Below are 19,203 nucleotides of genomic sequence, written 5' to 3'. Positions count from 1 at the left end.
TTCATGATTGCGAAAGATGGAAACGGCACTCGCGAATGATGCACTAAGAAATGCCGAGCAAGCTATTCCATTTTCAACATTTCCACACTTCAGACGTTCCTATTTCAATTCCGCACTTCAGACATTCCTACTTCAGCAGTTCCATGAGACTGAATGACCTATGACCTCTGGCATGGAATTCCTTATCTTTACCCGCTGAAGCACTTATCGCATGGTAACTCAACGAGCGCACAATTCCAAATCCGCAGTCTTCACAATGAAAACACATTAATAGGCGGAAATTAGTAACATGGCCACTTAAGTCAAAACTGAGAAGCCAATGAGCGCGCTTTAAATGCAGCCTGAGGATTATTTAGATTATAGCTACCGATATAAGTCCCATTCGCAGTCGCATTAAACAGTCGGGAAATCCCAAGAATATTTAGCGTCAACTCTGTAGTTCAAATACGTGCCTTCTTATTGAAAGTTGTATAAGTCGTTAAGCCAATATTTTATAACTGCCAATAGTCCATCTCAAATATTTGCTACACAAGAATTTACTTATGTTGACTTGTTGCAGCTCGTCAAACATTTATTTTGTACGAGCCGAGTAGATACTGAATTTTATGTTTTATAGACTACTAGTGCTCCGACTGTTTGCTGCGTCATGAGAAATCATCAGGTGTAATAAGTAACTTCACAATCCTTCAATTAGTGCATTGGATGGTCGATTGATGGTGGTGGAGCGTCATTCTACCAAGCCCAGTCATGAGTTCGAATCCCATTGAAAGCAATGTTTTTTAACCTGTAGACGTGGCTGCGAGTCGCACAACCCTCAGAGATCTTATTAGAGTAAAGATTGCTGCCAAATGCAGAGTTGGCATATATTTTGCATATTTGCTAATTGTTTTGAAAAACTAATTATGTTAGTAAAAGGGTTAAATGCATTACACGAGGAAAACAAGAGAAGTATGCAGCGTGGCTAAGATAATGACTGGCCTGCGATCTACAGAAACAGACTATACAATTGTATGTACCCTATATTTACACTGCGTGAAGGATTAATGAACCTGCTGTTAATTATATCATGTTAAGTGAGCTGCTCTTCTTTATAATTGTAATGGAACAGCATATCAGCAGATTCTGATGAAATTGAAAAATTTAAACAGATTTGTGGTGAGCGACGAATTCAACAGGCTACCTGAAGCTTTTCGACAAGTAGCTCATCCAGCCTTGTCTCAGCGTCTCTGATTAGCTGCAGTCTGTCCTGGTACACGTTTGTTGACTTTTTAGTTGACTTATCCGGATCTTCAGAAAAAACTTTCCCTGTTCGAACTTTATCTAAAATTCCCTCTTTGTCATTGCTAAAAATATGAGGCATTTCAAGAATCACAACCGCATCAACACAATTTTAACTGCATTTTTACATAAATAATTTAGAAATGGAACTTTTGTAATTAAATTGTAATGAATGCAATGATAGGTCCGTTATCTGTTACCGTGAGTGCTATTTGTATCACGCAATTTGTATGGCAAATACAATTTATTTTGGACAATAGTATAAAAAAATATAAAATAATCAATGACTAACATATCCATTTCCAATTATAAATTAATTACATGTATCAACAAATGAGAAGCATTTAGGGTAATTTTTTGAAAAACTCAAGTGATTCGCTATTGGTCACCTACGCTACTAGCGATTTGCTATTGGTCACCTACGCTACTAGCGATTTGCTATTGGTCACCTACGCTATTAGCGATTTGCTATTGGCCATCTGCCCGCAACTCACAGATGAGCAGCTCGTGATTATTGCCAAAAGCAGTTGGTGCAAACTATCATTCACTGTTTACACATGAGATTTTAGTCCCAGGTAGTTCGTGTAAAAGTAAGTGAACACAAACCATATGGCATGATATTTTACTACTACGTAAAAGGGGTGAGTGGCATAATATATGCCACCCACCCCTTCTATAATATATACCACCCGTGATATATGTGTGCTATACAGATAGATATATATATATATATATATCTATATATATGCTTTATAGGCTTATGATACCTTGATGTCCAATCAGTCGATATTGAAAAATGTTCTCCCGCAAATCTAAACAAACATAAAAAATCAAACTAGAACAAGACTTACACGCAAAATTGGTGTCACTCAACATTTACAGTCAACTTCATTGCAGAAATAGTGATCTAACAGCCCGAGCAATATTATACTCTTAGATGTTATATAGCATTAACTAGTTGTTTTGTGAGCTGCTATGCAATTCTTGTACCTCTTTATGGAGAGACTATATTCGGCAATAGTTAGCCCTACCGGTAACAAAAGAATATATAGCAACAAACATAATAAAATACTTATGTTCTAATAGGACTTTCCAAGTAAACAGTAAATAATGTAAATTCAAAGAAATAAATTTTTGTTTGGCTGAGCATCTGAGGATAATAGTGGAATATGTAAGTTGTGAGCGCATTATTTAGAGGTAAGTTCAGAGTTAGACAACCCTAACAGATTTTAAGCTACAAGTAAAAGTTTAACTCTTTGAACTGAGAAAATTACAACCTGAATTTTGTCAAGACGCAGGACAAAGTGCAAACTAAACTATATTTTGATTTTGCAAAATATTGCATACATTTAGGCTTTTAATATTAAATAATTAGTTTATTGGTTTAATCTTAATATTAATAATATTAAGATTAAACTTCATCAAAAGGGCAAGTTGACAAAAAATCAGAGGGCAACAGGTTCAATTAACAAAAGCCAGTACAAAGTGAGCAGCACTAAAATCCTACAAAGCACCCGCCAAAACTTGTGTGGCCGGCCTAACCATTTATCGCTGGCAAAATGTCTCAGAGGCTGGTCGTAGGGAGCCTGCTTTAGTTAAATTCTTACAAATTAATAACTACAAACCACTTACATTTTTGATTTCTGTGGCGATGTGGGCGGAGCTCTGAATGAAAAATTAAGATTTTTCATGGCTGGTGACTGATTCGTTGTCTGACTGCCGTTTTCACGATTGGTTTTTGTAGGTTCGACATGCCTGCTGAATGGTGATAGGACCGCCCACTGTTGGGTGCGTTTAGAGGGTGACATACTGGCTCCCACATGATGATAGCCGAAGGGTCTGTCTATAGATTGCCTAGTGGGAGAGGATGAGGTCTTATAGGTCAGACCTCCGCTGCTCGCACTGCTGCTATGCCGCTGTCGATCTACGATTGGGCTATAGGCAGTGATCAAGTCATCCTTACCCACTGTGTGATGGACGGATGTCTCGTTGTGATCGCTAGATGCACATTTCGATGTCTTTTTGTTCGAATGCTTAGAACGGTGTCGTGTTGAGTATTCTCTTGCGCTGTTGTCCGAAGACTGGGTGGCGTCTGAGAGAGGTTGTGGTGAGGACTGTTTGTTGAGATCATTGCTGTGAGGTTTCGTCGATTGCTGACCATTTGATTGTTGCCGCGTATGCTGATGTGATTTGTCAGAGTTGTGATGACGACTCCGTTGTTTGTTAGGAGACGTGTTGGTAGAGGCTTGCTGCAGACGTCTCTCAGCCTGCAACATCGGTGATCTATGCTCCTGGATATTAGACTTTGCCGACCAACTGCAAGAATAGACACCATTGAAACAGTGGAGATCCAACCAAGACTAGACAAAGTCACATTTCAGTGTATGAACTGGTACGACTAAGGTGTAAATGAAGTGTGACATGAAGATTTTATAGACTTTACACAGTAAAAACTTTTTAAAGTAATTAACTAACGTTAATTGTTAACACTGTTAACTAATGTTAATTTATGTGAAAACTAGTTTCAGACTTTCTCCTTGATGGTGCCAATTGAAATGCTGCCAAATACGCAGTTTATTGCTGCCTATGTAACACCTCATACAACCACATTTATATATATTACAAATGAACTGTTTTCATATCTTTAGAACAGCTAGAAATATGGGATTTTACAAGTGCTGTTTTTATAATACAAGTATTTAATAAATTTGATAAAAAACAAAAGCATGAATAATATCAAACATATCTTACGGTTGCAATTGCAATATGATATTGCTTGGATTGATAGACAGCATAATGCAGCTGACCTAAATTCTTCAGCGATATTTTACAAGAAAATTATGCATGATAACAGCGACTCCTATGACAATGCCATTACAATTACTTTTGTAGTGGAGTTTTTGTGATGAATATGTAGTATACTTAAATATAATGATTAAAATATTTTGAACAAAAGTAATTTTTTAGCAATCATGCAAAGAATAGAGTATTACATTTAATATTTTGCTGAATAAAAGGTCAGCTAAATAGGTAACTATAATGACAAAAACTTGAGTTTGGCATCGAGCTGTACTACTGCTCATTAACAAAGACGCTGATTGTTAACTGTTGCATGAGGTAATCACTCTTGACTAGATGAAGTTGCATTTCCTATGATAAACGTCATTAATGAAGTTTTCCATAAATGCCTAAGAAATTAGGATTTGTTTGCTCTATAATTACAATCTACCTATATCAAGATAAGAGCAGACAACTCTTTATATAACACTGCCATGTTATTGCTGTTTGCGAAACTTACACGAACGCCTGTCAATTATGGATATTACACTATGAGTAAGAAATATATGTTATTTAAACATCAGAAATGGTTGTCTAAATCAACTATGGCAATCTGAGCGGAAGGGTATTGGAACCCTTAGAACTTGAAAGCTAACAGAGTTCTTAAATGTTTACAGAAACATGACATAATCACACTTATTCAGTTACTAAAGTTAGTATTTTCTCATGGTTTTCTAAAAATTACATGTGGTAGAATATTATTTAAAGACAAATTGCACCAGAGTAAACAGATTATTAAAAGGTTGTATTACAGGTGTGCAAACATCAGTTGATGAACATCAGTCTATATACATGTAGGTATATTCCCTGTCCATAATATTTCCCTAAACTAAAGAATCAAGTCTAGTTTTTTTCTATTCAAAGGGCCAAAGGGGTGAGTTTGAGATGATCTTGGAACAGATTAGGCAATATATATGTATTTTGCTGTTCATACATATAATATTAAATCCCTCAACGTAAACATTCCCAGAATGGATTATTTATGTTGTAGGAGCGTCTACTGTAATTTGATATTCCTTTACACAGCCATTGATTTTGCAAATTGGGATTTCTCACATAGTGAAGTATAATTCTCTCTCTAACCTTTGAAGCTGAAATTTGGGACAAAAAAGGGAGAATTATATTTGAGTTATTCCGGTAAATTGAACCATACACCCAATAATACTATATCATAGCAGAATATCTTTTCATACTTATATTTGTTTTAATACAATTAAAATTTTAAATATTACTTGAGGATATGAAGTTTCGGAGAACAATGTGAAAATATATACTACATGTACATGGGCACATCGGCGGATAAACCAATGGACTTACAGCACCATGGACTAGACACTAAGATAAGGGGAAACTATTAAAGGAAAACAGAACAAAAGGCAGCGAGATGAAATAGTTAAATTTTGAATGATAACTCGTAAGAGTGAGGTTAGAGACAGGAACTATTGGAAGGAACATGTGGAGTCCTTTGTTTAAAACTGAGACACCTCATGGGCTGAGCATAATGAAGCAAGACACATAACTCCGAAATTTTCCTATTGACACCTTCCATTGCATTGTCTTATTAATTACTCAGATGAGTTAGGAAAGACAACTCCTGCACACCTGTCATTGTGTGAAGTTGAGGTGAGCAGTCGCAGCATTTCGTTATCCTTTGCAAGTTTCTGCTGGTCCACTTCCAACCTCTTTACCGATTCTTTCAGACTCTCCAAATCTTTGCGCGAACTGGCAAGATGTGACTCGGTAGCCTCTAGCTTAGCCTGTAAGCAAGTACACTGGGAAGTGATTTAGAACATGTGTACAGGCAATTCACCACAGAAGCAAAAAATGACCACATTTCAGACTTACCACTGTAATTTCATTGCTTGTCTTCAATTCGTCATATCTACTCTTGAGCTGCAAAAAGATAACAGCATTCCTAGTGACCTGTCAAAACTACTCAGTGTTGTTTCACATGCCTGTAAAGCATTGAAACAACAAATGAATTGAGAGATTATACGAACCTCGTCGTAGTGACGGGAACTCTGCGAGGCAGTACGGGCGGTGGTATCTCGTACCTACAATACATCTTCAAATCTAAGAACTTTTAGAAATTGTCCTCATCCTGAACATAAAAGCCTTATTGTGTTTATATTTAGTGATCAGACATTCATACACCAACTAACCACCCCTAGTCTAATGGGGATGATGAGATATTAAATAGCCTTGGCACAGCCTTTAAGTTACGCAGTTGACAACTCTGACAAATGAGCTAATGCATAATCTTAGACTCACAGGCTACCATCACTATTAGTATCAGCTCAGATTTGAGTCTTGCTTCTTTGAATTACCATTCATCTGCCAATGCAATATGGAGCCTGCCTAACCGGCTTTAAATGTCTGCTGCAGTTCAAAGACAGTGAAAATATGATAAGGAGAGCTTGATTGAGTACTGTGGTGACATAGGGTAATGTACTCTGATGGTTAGATGTACAATGTTATGACAGTAGGCGCTGCTACAACGTAAATAATCCGTTCCAGGAGCATCTATGTTATAGGGATTTTACGTTATATGAACATCAAAATACGTATAAATTGCCTAATCCATTCGAAGATCTTTCTATACTCACCTGTTTGGGCATACAACAAGGAAAAATTTGACTCGACTTTTTTAATTTATCAGACTGTACCGTAACTGCAGCATTATCAGTTTGCACAGACCACTTTTCTTCTTTTTATGATCAATCTCACTGGTTTTATAGACCATGATTGCGGTAATTCTACAATAAGTTGATGTGGAGCGCGCATTTTCGACGTTCATTTATAACGATTTGCTTATTTATCTAAACAGCAATGTGTACTCTTTAAAGCAAAACTAACAACAAAGATTTTATAAGTCTACAAGAAAGCAAAACAACAAAACACTTTACAAAAAAGCGGTACTACCTGTTTGTCGTCTATTTGTATCCAGGGGTCAAGGTTAAGTTAAAAGAGAACTTTCGACGATACTCTAACTCGTGACATTCGGATTGGTAGACCGACGCTGTAACACCTGCACTAATCGATCGCCTTTGTATTGATGAACAATGCGCAGCTACCCTATTCTATATTTTGTTGACACATCTGACGATCTATCACGACGAACTAGATTGTTGCGAAAAATGTATACGTATACAATATGTAAGTACAACACTATACGCTTGTCATTTTTTCTTTCGCAACTGCAGCGAAATAGATTAATGTTCAAATCAAATTTGAAAACTTGCCCGACTTGGCACTTTATGTTATATGGAATGAAATTTTTACGTAGTACAAAGCAAAAACTTTACATAAGTTTTTTACGTTATTTTGAATTAACGTTATAGGAGCATATACTGTACTTGAATTGATTCCCGCTACTGTTACTCACTCCCATTACAGTAATACTTCAACTTACGAGTGCTCCAATGTACGAGAAACTTGAGATACGAGCCAGCTTTTAAGCAAGTTTTAGCACTAACATACGAGCCATGTTTGAGTTACGAGCACGTGAGTCAGTTGCCAACTATGCCGGAGGTGTTTTATGAGAACAGCATCACTCTGTATTTTTCAACTGCTCAGGTTATACTTTTGTACCATGTTTTGTTGGTGCGATTTTCAGTGCAGAATTATGTGAATTAAAAGTACTGTGCGTTGACCGAAAGTTTGCCAGTAAAATGAAAGATAATGCAAAGAAAAAGTGAATGATAACAGTTGATATTAAACAAAAAACTATTGAAAAATATGCAAAATGTGTATGCGTGATTGAGCTAGCTCAGCAATATGACAGAAATACATCCACAATTATCAAACCGAAGGATTATATTCAGAGCATTTAGTTCGCAAAAGGACTGGCCATAGTTTCTAAACGGTGCAGCGATCTTCACGACCGCTGATGGAGAGACTGCTCAGGCATTGAATAAACAATTGGCCAGTGACAGCGTAACTGAAACGACGAAAAGGCCGGTGCTATTTAGCACAACTATAAAAATAGACATTCGGACAAGTTGGCTAGTGGCCGTGCATTAACTTTTTGTGACGACACCTGCGTTCGTCCTAATCGCAACATGTTGAAAGGGCGACAAAGGCAAACGTCTTTAGATAGGATTATCTTAAAACGGCCGGCTAGTCGTGAAAGCGAAACAAAGGAACAATTAGCTAACCAGCGAGAAACTTCAATCTACGAACACCGAAGAAATTTTAATTACGTTAAGTTAAAAATGAAAGTTTGCTTTTAGGTTTGCTTCTACGTTTGTCTTTTAAGACATTGATAAAATCCAACTTTATCAAAGTCAACTGTTGTAATGAAGGATAACTTATATCTCCCTTTCTGGCAAATGCTAGCGTTAGCTGCTATTGTATGTATTTAATTTTACATTTTAATTACTCACATTTCCTTGCATTATTTTTTAATTGTTGCTTTTTAAAAGCATTTGGTAAATTAGGACAATAACCAACATGTTCTTTCTGTTACAATATCTTGTTTTGAGTGTTTTATTTGCATTTTTTAGAGTATGGAAACCAATCAATATACAGTCAAACATGGATAACTCGAACTTCAAGGGACCGAGCAAAAGTGTTCGAATTATCAGAGCGTTCAAGTTATCAGAGCACTGTCACAAGTCCATATATTTACTTATTTATTAGTAGATACATGTACATATACAAACTATAATATAAATCAAAAGCACAAATGCCTTGTTTCAAATTAAATGCTTCTAATGTAAAGTTTAAAACGTTTTCATGAAAAAGTATAGAGATTTTTCTATCACTTGAGATTGGTTTGTTGTTTGAGGTGATGTTATTGCCAGGACGTTTTTCAGATTGACATTGGCAAAACTTGATCGTTGTTGAAATGCTCAAAAGAAAAGACATTTTTTTCTTTTGGGGTTTTACCCACGATCAATTTTGCCGTTTTTTCTTGAAGTTTATGCAGATTACCTTACTTTACCTGGGATTCGTTAAGAGCAACACTCCGAGGCAGTTCAATTAGAAGTTTTACGAGGTTTTACGGTACATTCTATATCACTCACGCTTTTTTAATAGATACTTATTGAATGTACACACGTATTCTGTGTTTAGGTCAAATGATGAATAGTTTTTTGTAGCTCAGACAACGTATTACAACAATTTTAAGACGTTTTAAACATTCAACATTCCGACGTTGATTCAACACGGAATCAACGTCGGAAAACTATTCATCACGTGCTAGCCGGGTCACGCACTCAAGGATTTTCGCCACGCACATACAAAACAACATGCGATTTTTGTTTTGTATGTGCGTGGCGAAAATTCTTGCGCGCGTGACCCGGCAAGCCCGTGCTATTCATCGTATCGCAGTATAAATCAAATTTCACCAAACTTTTAGAAAAGTCGTTGACAAAAATATTTTGCCGATGGTGGTAATAACGATGCTTATGAATTACGAAAAGATGAAGTTTACCTCTATGGCTTTGAATAAAGTGATTTTTCTAAAGCGAAAACAACCGTTTCGGTAGCCGTTGGGCAAAAAAACAGTTCGAATTAACAGTGTTGAGTTCGAGTTATCTATAGCAATTTATCATTACGTGGGAACGGACCAAAGGAAATGTTCGAATTAACCATGTGTTCGAGCTATCCGTGGACGAGTTATCCATGTTTGACTGTATATTTAATGGTTCTATATATAAATAAATTGCACCAACATGCGAGCAAATTAACATACGAGCTCAGTCTCGGAACGCATTAAGCTCGTAAGTCGAAGTATGACTGTATTTGATTAACAGAAACCTTAACGTGTATTTGGAGCACTCCAGTATTTGGAGTTGCTCTCTTTCTAGGTTGCATTGCACATCTTTTATGGCTTATGGTTAATAATTCATACTCATATGTTCGAGGCAACTACGAGGCAACTACAAAAGCATCTAGTTTGTTAAATTTGTGCAGCGTGAAGATAAGGAAAGATGAGAAAAAAGAGGCTGAATGAATAATGAAAAAAAAAACAGATTTTAGATCTTGCATTATATGGGCTGCTGAAAGTAGCAAAGCAGTCAGTCATAGGTACTTTTCATGCGTTTGAGAGGAAAAGGTGATTAGTACTCAAGACAAGCACTTAGCACAGCTACTTTGTTTAAGTTAATGATAATAATAAAGTTAACAATAATAATAGGGATCATAGAGTTGCGCTTCCTGCATGGAGCTTATCCATACGAAGATCAGACATGGTTTCAACCCATTTAATTGTACTAAAACTATAGAGCACTGGCGATATTAGCCTCTTAGCACACTCAGGTCACCCGGGTGTCCATCACATATGGTTGGATGACATTGTCACTAGAGTTTTTCACACAGAGATAATCAACATTACTAGGGTTGCATGATGCAGCCGATAGCAGCCACAACTCGAAAGAGAGGGGCGTATTACTTGGGCTAAATTTTCAGAAGGAAGAGCATGCAATCCATTATTTACCTCGTAAGCATCACAGACTGCAGAAAAGAGATCCTTGTTTTTAGATTCTAGAAGCGCTATGTATTCCTCCGCTTGTACCAGTTTGTTTTTATACACTTGCTCATCAGCAGACACCTGAGGCACTTCATCATGACCTTTAGTCTCCTTGCTAGAACTGGCCAGCGTCTACAAAAAAGCAATATCTTGATAAAACAATATCCTTTCCCGATAAAAAATGCTTCTGCCCAAAAAAGGTTTCACTTATTGAACTGTTGCCAGAAGACCTCTACGACAAAAATTACTACACACACACTAGTAGTAACTAACAGGAAATGACTATTATGTGACTCGTTTGTAGCTAGGCCAACAGCAGTGCCGAAGCCTTGTCATGATCAGCTGTAGTCCAACGCTCACAACAAAAATACAGGGTTCCATAAACATTCAGCGCGCCCTCGGGCTATGCTGACCCTGTTATACAATTTTTTCGCCTTACGATGTGGAACACGATGTTTTTTACCCTAGCCATATGACATTTTTTCGCCATACGATGTCAACAAAAATGTCTCTTGAAATGCAAATTTGGCAGTCGGTGTGCTAAATACATTGGAATAACGCAAAATGCATGAAAGAGAAATGATGCTTGCTCTCTCTCAGTCTAGCGTTATTCGTTATTAGTTATAATGGAAATGAAATCAAAAACCTATAAAATAAAATAATAAAAATTTGAGTGGATGACAATGTTGAAGTTTGGTAAAATACATACTAAAACTGAGTAAGTATGTGTAAGTATGTGTAAGTCTTTAAGTATGTGTTTAATATGCTAAATGCATTTAAGTTAAATTCAACGTGTGTGATGTGCCTCGAAGGTAAGAACTCCCTACAGTATGTATTGCAAATGATAATTTGTAATAAAATATTTTATTGCAGATCATAACCACGAAACACACTAGAGTTACTATAGGTAACTATAGTTACAAAAGTTAACATACTATTTTGTTACTAATTTTTAATATGTACAGTACGTACATAAAATTATGTTGATCTTTATCAGGAGATGTTCGCATTAGATAATTACTATGGGTTTTTATATCTCTCTATACGACATTTTCGCCTTACTATGCCAACACTGGAATGAATTAGAATCGATAGCGAGGGTCTACTGTAGTTGTCGTATACTAAAGGTCAATCCGCTCAAAAAGAAGCCAGTTAACACTTTCAAGTCTGGCCGCTTTAGTACAATCCTCCCCCAGTGGCTGGCCGCTTTTAAGGTTTTCTATTTATATAATATGTCAACCATAATGCTAGTAAAGCTAGGTATGAGCACACCATTGTGGAGCTGAAAACATGAGCTTTCATACCATACTAAATATGAGTTTATTCTGATAAATCTAATCTATGTAACTTCAAGACAAATAATGCCTTTTCAAAGCAAAAATGATATTTTTCGTAAACAGAGTACAAGGTAATGCTCATTGCAGTAACTACTTTGATTGTATTATATTTACTTTTATTTATGTCTGACATGACATATTATTATTTCACATTAAGCCTATGATAAGACAAAAAACAGTCAACACATAATAGTCTGTTTCAAAATTGCTCTCGCTTATTCCCAGTTCGTGGTGATCATCATTATTCATATCCATAGGCATATCAATATCTGAGTTGGATCAACCACCAATTCTCCTATCCGCTTCATCAGTAATCTAATACAATTATAATGGCTTTGTAGCTATTATTTATAAATGTATGAATAGCCCACAGCTTGCTTCCAAAATCGGTCGGTTGGGGCAGAGGTGGATTGGAAAAGGAGGAATATCCCCCCACATCCCACCCCTTCAATCCCCCCACACCCCACTCTTCCTATCCCTCCATACCCCAGACTTCCTCTCCCCAACAGAGAGAAAGGGTGGGAAATATTGGCATGTAGAATGTAAAATATCCTACTTTGCAGCAGTATACCCTATAGAAGCAGTTTTAGAACTAGTCTAGTAATCTACTACTATTAGCCAGTAGTCACTTACATATCTAATAATAGTTTGGCCAAAGCAACTAATCATATGAGAAGTGAGTGTGACCAAAGATTGGACTAACAAGATGAGTTACAACCATCAGGAGTCTATCAATGAGTGTCTCTAAATCATCCATTAGTCAAGTCATTTCTTGACACACTAAATAAAGTGAAACTGCACTGACATCTTTTACTCACTAAAGCTGTGATTTTCATCTACAGTGAGTAATTCTGAAAGTCTTTTCAATTTTACTCACCTTTCTCATCATCACAGTCATCTACATCTACTTCACTATCACTTTCATTTACCAACTCATCAACATTTGCAGCTATTTCTTTGATGTAGAAAAAATCCTAGCAGTTTTCTCAAACTTTTAAAAAAAACTTGAGAAAGTTACAATTCTGACATAGCTTGAGGTTTTTGCTAATATTTCCAGTTTTATTTAAGCTAGTGGCAAAATTTTTTTTTGTACACAAAGCTAAAACTCACTGCTATCAGAATATCGGCAATATTAGCCGATCCAAGGTCAAAAATTAGTACCATGAACTAACATAACCGCGGCCGAATTATTTCGATGTCAGCCACTTGGAGAGGGCAACTCCAATCGAAATAATTCGATGTCAGTCTTGAAAGTGTTAACGAGAGGCAAACCTTTTCCTAATCAGCACGATAAGCAACTTATATATATCATAACATAGTTAGAAATTGTCGTAACTCAGAAATTGTCGTAGGCTATGAATGCTTGTGCTCGCATCTACAAGACATGCCTACATTTACGACAGATTATCTTTAAATTTGTCTCCTCATCATGTTTCTATATCATAAAAAAGGTTGATGAACTAAGCCTGATGACAGAAACAGACAAATTAAAACAATCCTGCACTGTACAGCAAATACATTTGATCAATGTGACCAAGCTATAGGTTTTAGTGCATATCCAAGTGACTGGCTTAACTCACCGCATTGAAAGACGACTCCAAGTCCTGCATCTGCTTGTCAACGTTGTTAATATACCTAGAAGGAACACAAATAGACAGTGAATGACCATTGTCACAGTGATTGAAGAGTACAAACTGGCACTTTTGATACGCCCTTTCTTCACATTTGGCCTTGACAGTGACACCTTCGTAAATGAAACAACGCTTTCATACAAAATGATATCAATACTTATAAACCAATATATGACAATGTTAAAAGACCTCACTTGTGACAAATATTGACATTGGAGTTTGTTTAGGTCACCTATTAGCTCGGAGTAGCTCTTCCTCAAGGACTCTGCACCTTTCCCTCAGCTTGTTGTTGTCTGTTTCAAGCGCTTGGTAGATGCTGTGCTGGCTGATTGCCAGAGATGAAGTAAGCTTCTCTTTGAGGTCGCTCAGCTCTTGCTCATAATAGGCCTTCATATCCGCCAAATGCCTCGAGTGCTTCTGTCGAAGGCTGAATCTCAGACTACGAGGTGAATGAGATTCTGTTACTATTTTTGACATAATCAGAGAGAGAGGCTATTTTTTTCAAGTTTATCGATTCAGAGTGCTAAAAGGAGAACAAACAGTAACTGGGTACCTAGCAACCTCAGCAATTGCTAACACAATTATGCTTTAATGCGATGTGAGATGCGATAGAGCTTTGACACTTATTCCCTTACTGTATATATATCACCTTAGAAAGTGTTGTTAACAGACAATTTGCTCATTTACATGGTAAGTCTAAAAAACGTGTACCGGATACAAGCAAAAAATAGCACAAAAATTACACATGTGTAAGTTATCCATTTAGTAAGGATTAAAGCTTACAAAAACCAGGTTAAAGTTAAAATTCGAAATAAGTTCAAAGTAGAATATTGTTGACAGTGGATAATAGTCTGAATATCAGCTTCAACTCAGTTGACTATCAGACTCATGTAGGTGTAGACATGAATTATAAATGATTAATATTAATATAATATAATATTAATAATAATATTAATATTAATTATTATGATTAATATCATGTAGGCCTACAATAGTGTATAATGTACACTATTGTATGTACATGATGTATAATGTACACTATTATATGTACATCACGTATAATGTACACTCATGGTGAAACATTAATTTTCAAATAAAATGTAAATATCGAAACGCATAACTTCCAATATTGAACTGACTCAGATGAAAAAAAGTAAGATAAAGAGATTATAATAAAGATGATGATTGATACAACTAGTATTCTATAGTCTCTCTAACCAATCTATCACTAGTGTTACATGCTACAAAGTTTTGTCCTATATTTTTCATCTTCGTAGCATGTAACTGGTTCAAAACGTCGAATCTTTAATTCTTCGAAGCGATTCAAACCTCCGTTTCAAGGGGGTATTTTTGAAAACATCGTAGCAACAACGAAGTACTGCATATCATGTAAACATCAATATTTGTATTATTGCACAAATCTTTGTGATCGGAGGTTGGATTTTCATCGTTTTCATTAGTGATGTCCTTACAACATCCCTGTTTTTAATGCACGTGTTTGAAAAATATTATCTTCAAAATAAAAGTATATTAACTCCGAAATTTAAAGAAAAATTTCTTACACGCTTTGACATTGACGTTTGACCTTAGACGCATTTCAGGAGCGCCAGCCGCGATATAAATTATGCGCCCCGTTGTAGATAAAAGCGCAACAGACTAATAAAGAAAACACAGAGTTGTACAATAATTTCTTCGTAGCACGTAAACTCATCAGCTACAAATAATTGCGAGTGGTGCAACCACGTCTGCGTATCATGTAAATTCGTCCTCCTCATTCCTACGATCATAACCACAACTTCGAAGCTCAAAAATTCGTAGCGTGTAACACTAATGAAAATCATGGAAACCACGAAGTTGTCTATGTCTGAATTTCTAATCTTATCTGGCCTTGGATAAATGGTATTTCATCTGAGAAATTAAGCTAGACTGTGGAGTAAAACATATCAGCATTTCTAACTGAGCCAAGACAATTATTACACTGGCTTGAAATAACTACATGTACATGTATTCAGCTGAACGGAACATGGGAATGTTCACTCACTAATCAAGTCTCAGCCCAAGAGGAACTCACAGGCTACGCTTCAATCTAATTAAGTTCTTAGTAATCTACTCAGAATTTCACTCAAAATTTTACCCACAAGTATTTTCCAACAACACCTCATTCCTGGTAGCAATAAACTGTACGCGTGAACCAAATCGTGGGCAATCATCAAAAATATTTAACTAATCTATATATTTTTTTCAAAGTTGTGTGTATCTGTCGTCGTAGTATACATCCATTTATAGCTATTAAAATTTTGGAATAATGAATCCACATCACAGAAGTTTTGATCTTGGACCCTCTATATTGCCAGTCCAACACCTATACCAATTCAGCCACACGAGATTCATGGATTCACTAGGCGATATATGTCGCTATATGACAGCAAATACGCTACCAATTTCCATTACTACGCAGTGTGATGGCGTAACGCCATAGAGAGGGGTAGCTCTTATTAGTAAGCTTACTCAAATTATCCATTGGCAATGTGCCAAGCTAATAGCGGGCAACTCTCATTACATCTCATTGTTTATAAGCTGATTTTTAATAGCCGGGCAACGACGAGCAGCAATGTTAGTTCTAAATATAATTCAAATTATTTTACTTTATCCCACTTATTACCCCTTTCCCCCATTTTTCCTGCTTTTCTCCTACTTATTTCTGAATTTTCCCGCTGTCGTGGGGAAAAAGTGTTTTTCCTGTCCAATACGCCAACCCTGCCCAATACCTTATTGAAGCTTCCAAATTCCATGATTTTATTTGACAAGCTGACAAAGAACATTTAAGGAAACAATAGTATATAGTATAAATATATAGTATAAATATGTAGACTTATTAACCTATCGTCTAATTTTTAAAACACTTTTAGAGCAGCAAAGATGATTCCTAAAATAGGATGACAGAAGAGCTAAAGAAGCATGTAATTTAATTTAAGTCATCCAGTGTCATGCTCGAATATTGGCAACCGATTCTTGAACCCTAGCTCTTGCGATCAAATTTAAAGAGGCATCTGTCGAGGCAACCCATTTAAGCACATGATTTCTCATGTACATTCGTGAAAATGGAAGCAATTTACTAAATAGGCATCTAATTACAGGAACACGCGAAGAACTAACTCAATGATACACCTACTTGAAGAGTAAAAGGGGACTGCCAAGCCAATACTTATTTTAGCTGGTAGTGGGTAATTTATTGTCAGTTTGATTAGATGGTATGAAACCAAGTAGCAGAGGGTGCAATACACAGACCTACAATAGCTATAATGCCATGACCACACATTGAAGATGTAGCCCAGGTGCGTATCGTATCGTGCACGTAGCTTTCTCTTTGCTTAGATCCAAAAGAGCTCGTCATCAGCAATTCTTATTTTCAGCACAAGTTGTACTTGCTTGTCATTACATGAACCCTCCCCTTTGGCCTCCATTGCATACATATAGGCTACTTACGAGGCAATTCGTCACCTTCTCTCTTTCTCTACTTACTACTTGCACTTTTAATAACAAGCATAAACTTTAACAAGTACAGTGGAACCTCGGTTCTCGAACATAATCCGTTCCAGAAGGTTGTTCGAAAACCGAGTTGTTCGATACCCGAAACCATTATTCCCATTAGAATTAATGTATGTAAATTTTAATCTGTTCCAAGCCAAGATAACAACTTCGGTAAAGTATTTTTTTAATAATTTACACCATAAACTGTACTGTATATTACATACTATAAATAAAAACGGGTAGATATAGATCGTGTTTATTTTAAATAAAAGATTTTCTATCTATGATGATGAAAGCAGAACACAAAAAGTAAACATTTCGTAGGTTTTGCTCTTAAAACATCGTAAACATTCTACGTTAAGATATAATACCAAAAATGGATAACGAAACATCGGAAAATACAACAGATCAGTTATATCAAAAATCGTGTGAAAAAGAAAATATAAACAGTAATGGCACGTTTATTTCCCATCTTTGAAGGAGAATCATCCTCCAAAACAATTTAGGGTAACTCGACTGGAGGAGTTGTCTCTCTAGCAAATCTGTTCAGTAGAGGGACGGCGTCCCAGATGGTTCCTTCCTTTTGTTGTAAAGAATTTATGAAGCGTAACTTGCTTCTCCCTTTGTTAACAAATGTTTCCATGCTGTTCCGGAGCTGTTCCGAACGTTTAATTCTAAAGCGCATGCTCCGGTTTGGTCGAGAACTGATTTATGTTCGAGATCTGAGACAAACAAATCTTAATTTTTTTGGTCGAGAACCGAAGCGTTCGAGAACCGAGGTTCTACTGCACATGAAATTTTAACTTTTGTGTTTCATTTAGCTTTCGCAGGTGCACGAGCATGTAAACAAATATTAGGCTACCGTAAAGGACATTGCGATAAATTTTACGTATTTTTACTTATGCTTTATGTTTACTTTCTTGACATTTCTCTTTTTATTAAGCATTTGTATGTAGCATAAAACTTTTTTATAAAGCTTCGCTGCGGCGCATATTAGCCTACCACCCAGTAACCTATGTGCATAAAAACCGTTTTATGGCTAGCGTACACGGGTAATATCTATACATCCATAATATATAAAAAATTTATTTCCATGAAGTTTCTTTACACACATTTTTTTACCTTGTTCACAATTTGTAACATGACGTCGTAACTCAGAGTCGTGGTCAAGCAAATGAGGACTTGCAATGGTAAACCACTAGAATAAAATGCTAAAGTAGAGAATCGAAGAACAAACAAGTTTGAAGAGCTAGAGTATATAATAGCCTTCTTCAATTGCTGTCAGTTCTATTTTTAACCACTTGTGATTACGCTACTCAGCAGTGTATTTTCAATCTGTAGTTTCTAACTTTGCCATACGCCTCATCTACTGCGCCTTATCTACTGCGCCTTATCTACTGCGCCTTATCTACTGCGCCTTATCTACTGCGCCTTATCTACTGCGCCTTATCTACTGCGTCGCATTTACCGCGCCGCATCTACCGCGCCGCATCTACCGCGCCGCATCTACCGCGCCGCATCTACCGCGCCGCATCTACCGCGCCTTATCTACCGCGCCTTATCTACCGCGCCGCATCTACCGCGCCGCATCTACCGCGCCGCATCTACCGCGCCGCATCTACCGCGCCGCATCTACCGCGCCGCATCTACCGCGCCGCATCTACCGCGCCGCATCTACTGCTTCTAACTGTACTCGGGTAATCAAGAGCAATAGAGTAATGAACATGATTATAAGTGGATCGGACAGACAGACAACCGGAGATATAGTCCAGCTTTATATTTTTAAGGTCCTAGACTAAAGTAGAGACCAACAAAACAACTGCCAATAGCAATAAAACAGACCAGGTAATGATTATTGTTAATAGCCATCTTAAACCGGTTTACCTTTAACGTAATAGTTCGACCTTTGACCTAATAGTTAGCTAGGGTAGTCGATATTCCCTGTGATGAGCCAGAAGGCTCCTACTAAAGATAAAAAATATCCACCTGAGTGGCAGGACTAAACGATCATTCTTACCAATTTTTTATGATACCGTATTATACGGAATCAGTAATTCTCAGTAACACCTTCGCTGGTCATATATTGATCAACCAAGTTAAGGATTTATTATCA

At 36.7% G+C, this 19,203-nt stretch overlaps 1 protein-coding gene across 1 annotated transcript in view; it reads right to left on the bottom strand.

The window, feature by feature from the left end:
* Nucleotides 1-19,203, bottom strand: part of LOC137398541 (M-phase phosphoprotein 9-like) — a 44,643-nt gene that overhangs the window by 2,110 nt on the left and 23,330 nt on the right. Inside the window, exons 6-13 of the mRNA XM_068084668.1 lie at nt 13,792-13,998; nt 13,509-13,563; nt 10,559-10,723; nt 6,117-6,170; nt 5,962-6,009; nt 5,719-5,873; nt 2,911-3,594; nt 1,181-1,343 (exon numbers count right to left, since the gene is read on the bottom strand). Coding sequence (XP_067940769.1) covers nt 1,181-1,343; nt 2,911-3,594; nt 5,719-5,873; nt 5,962-6,009; nt 6,117-6,170; nt 10,559-10,723; nt 13,509-13,563; nt 13,792-13,998 — 1,531 coding nt within the window. The remainder of the gene's footprint in view (nt 1-1,180; nt 1,344-2,910; nt 3,595-5,718; nt 5,874-5,961; nt 6,010-6,116; nt 6,171-10,558; nt 10,724-13,508; nt 13,564-13,791; nt 13,999-19,203) is intronic.

The sequence above is a fragment of the Watersipora subatra genome, chromosome 1, assembly GCF_963576615.1.
Source record: "Watersipora subatra chromosome 1, tzWatSuba1.1, whole genome shotgun sequence".
Taxonomy (NCBI): domain Eukaryota; kingdom Metazoa; phylum Bryozoa; class Gymnolaemata; order Cheilostomatida; family Watersiporidae; genus Watersipora; species Watersipora subatra.
The sequence above is the reverse complement of the archived record's forward strand: the minus strand, read 5'-3'. Positions and strand labels throughout refer to the sequence as shown.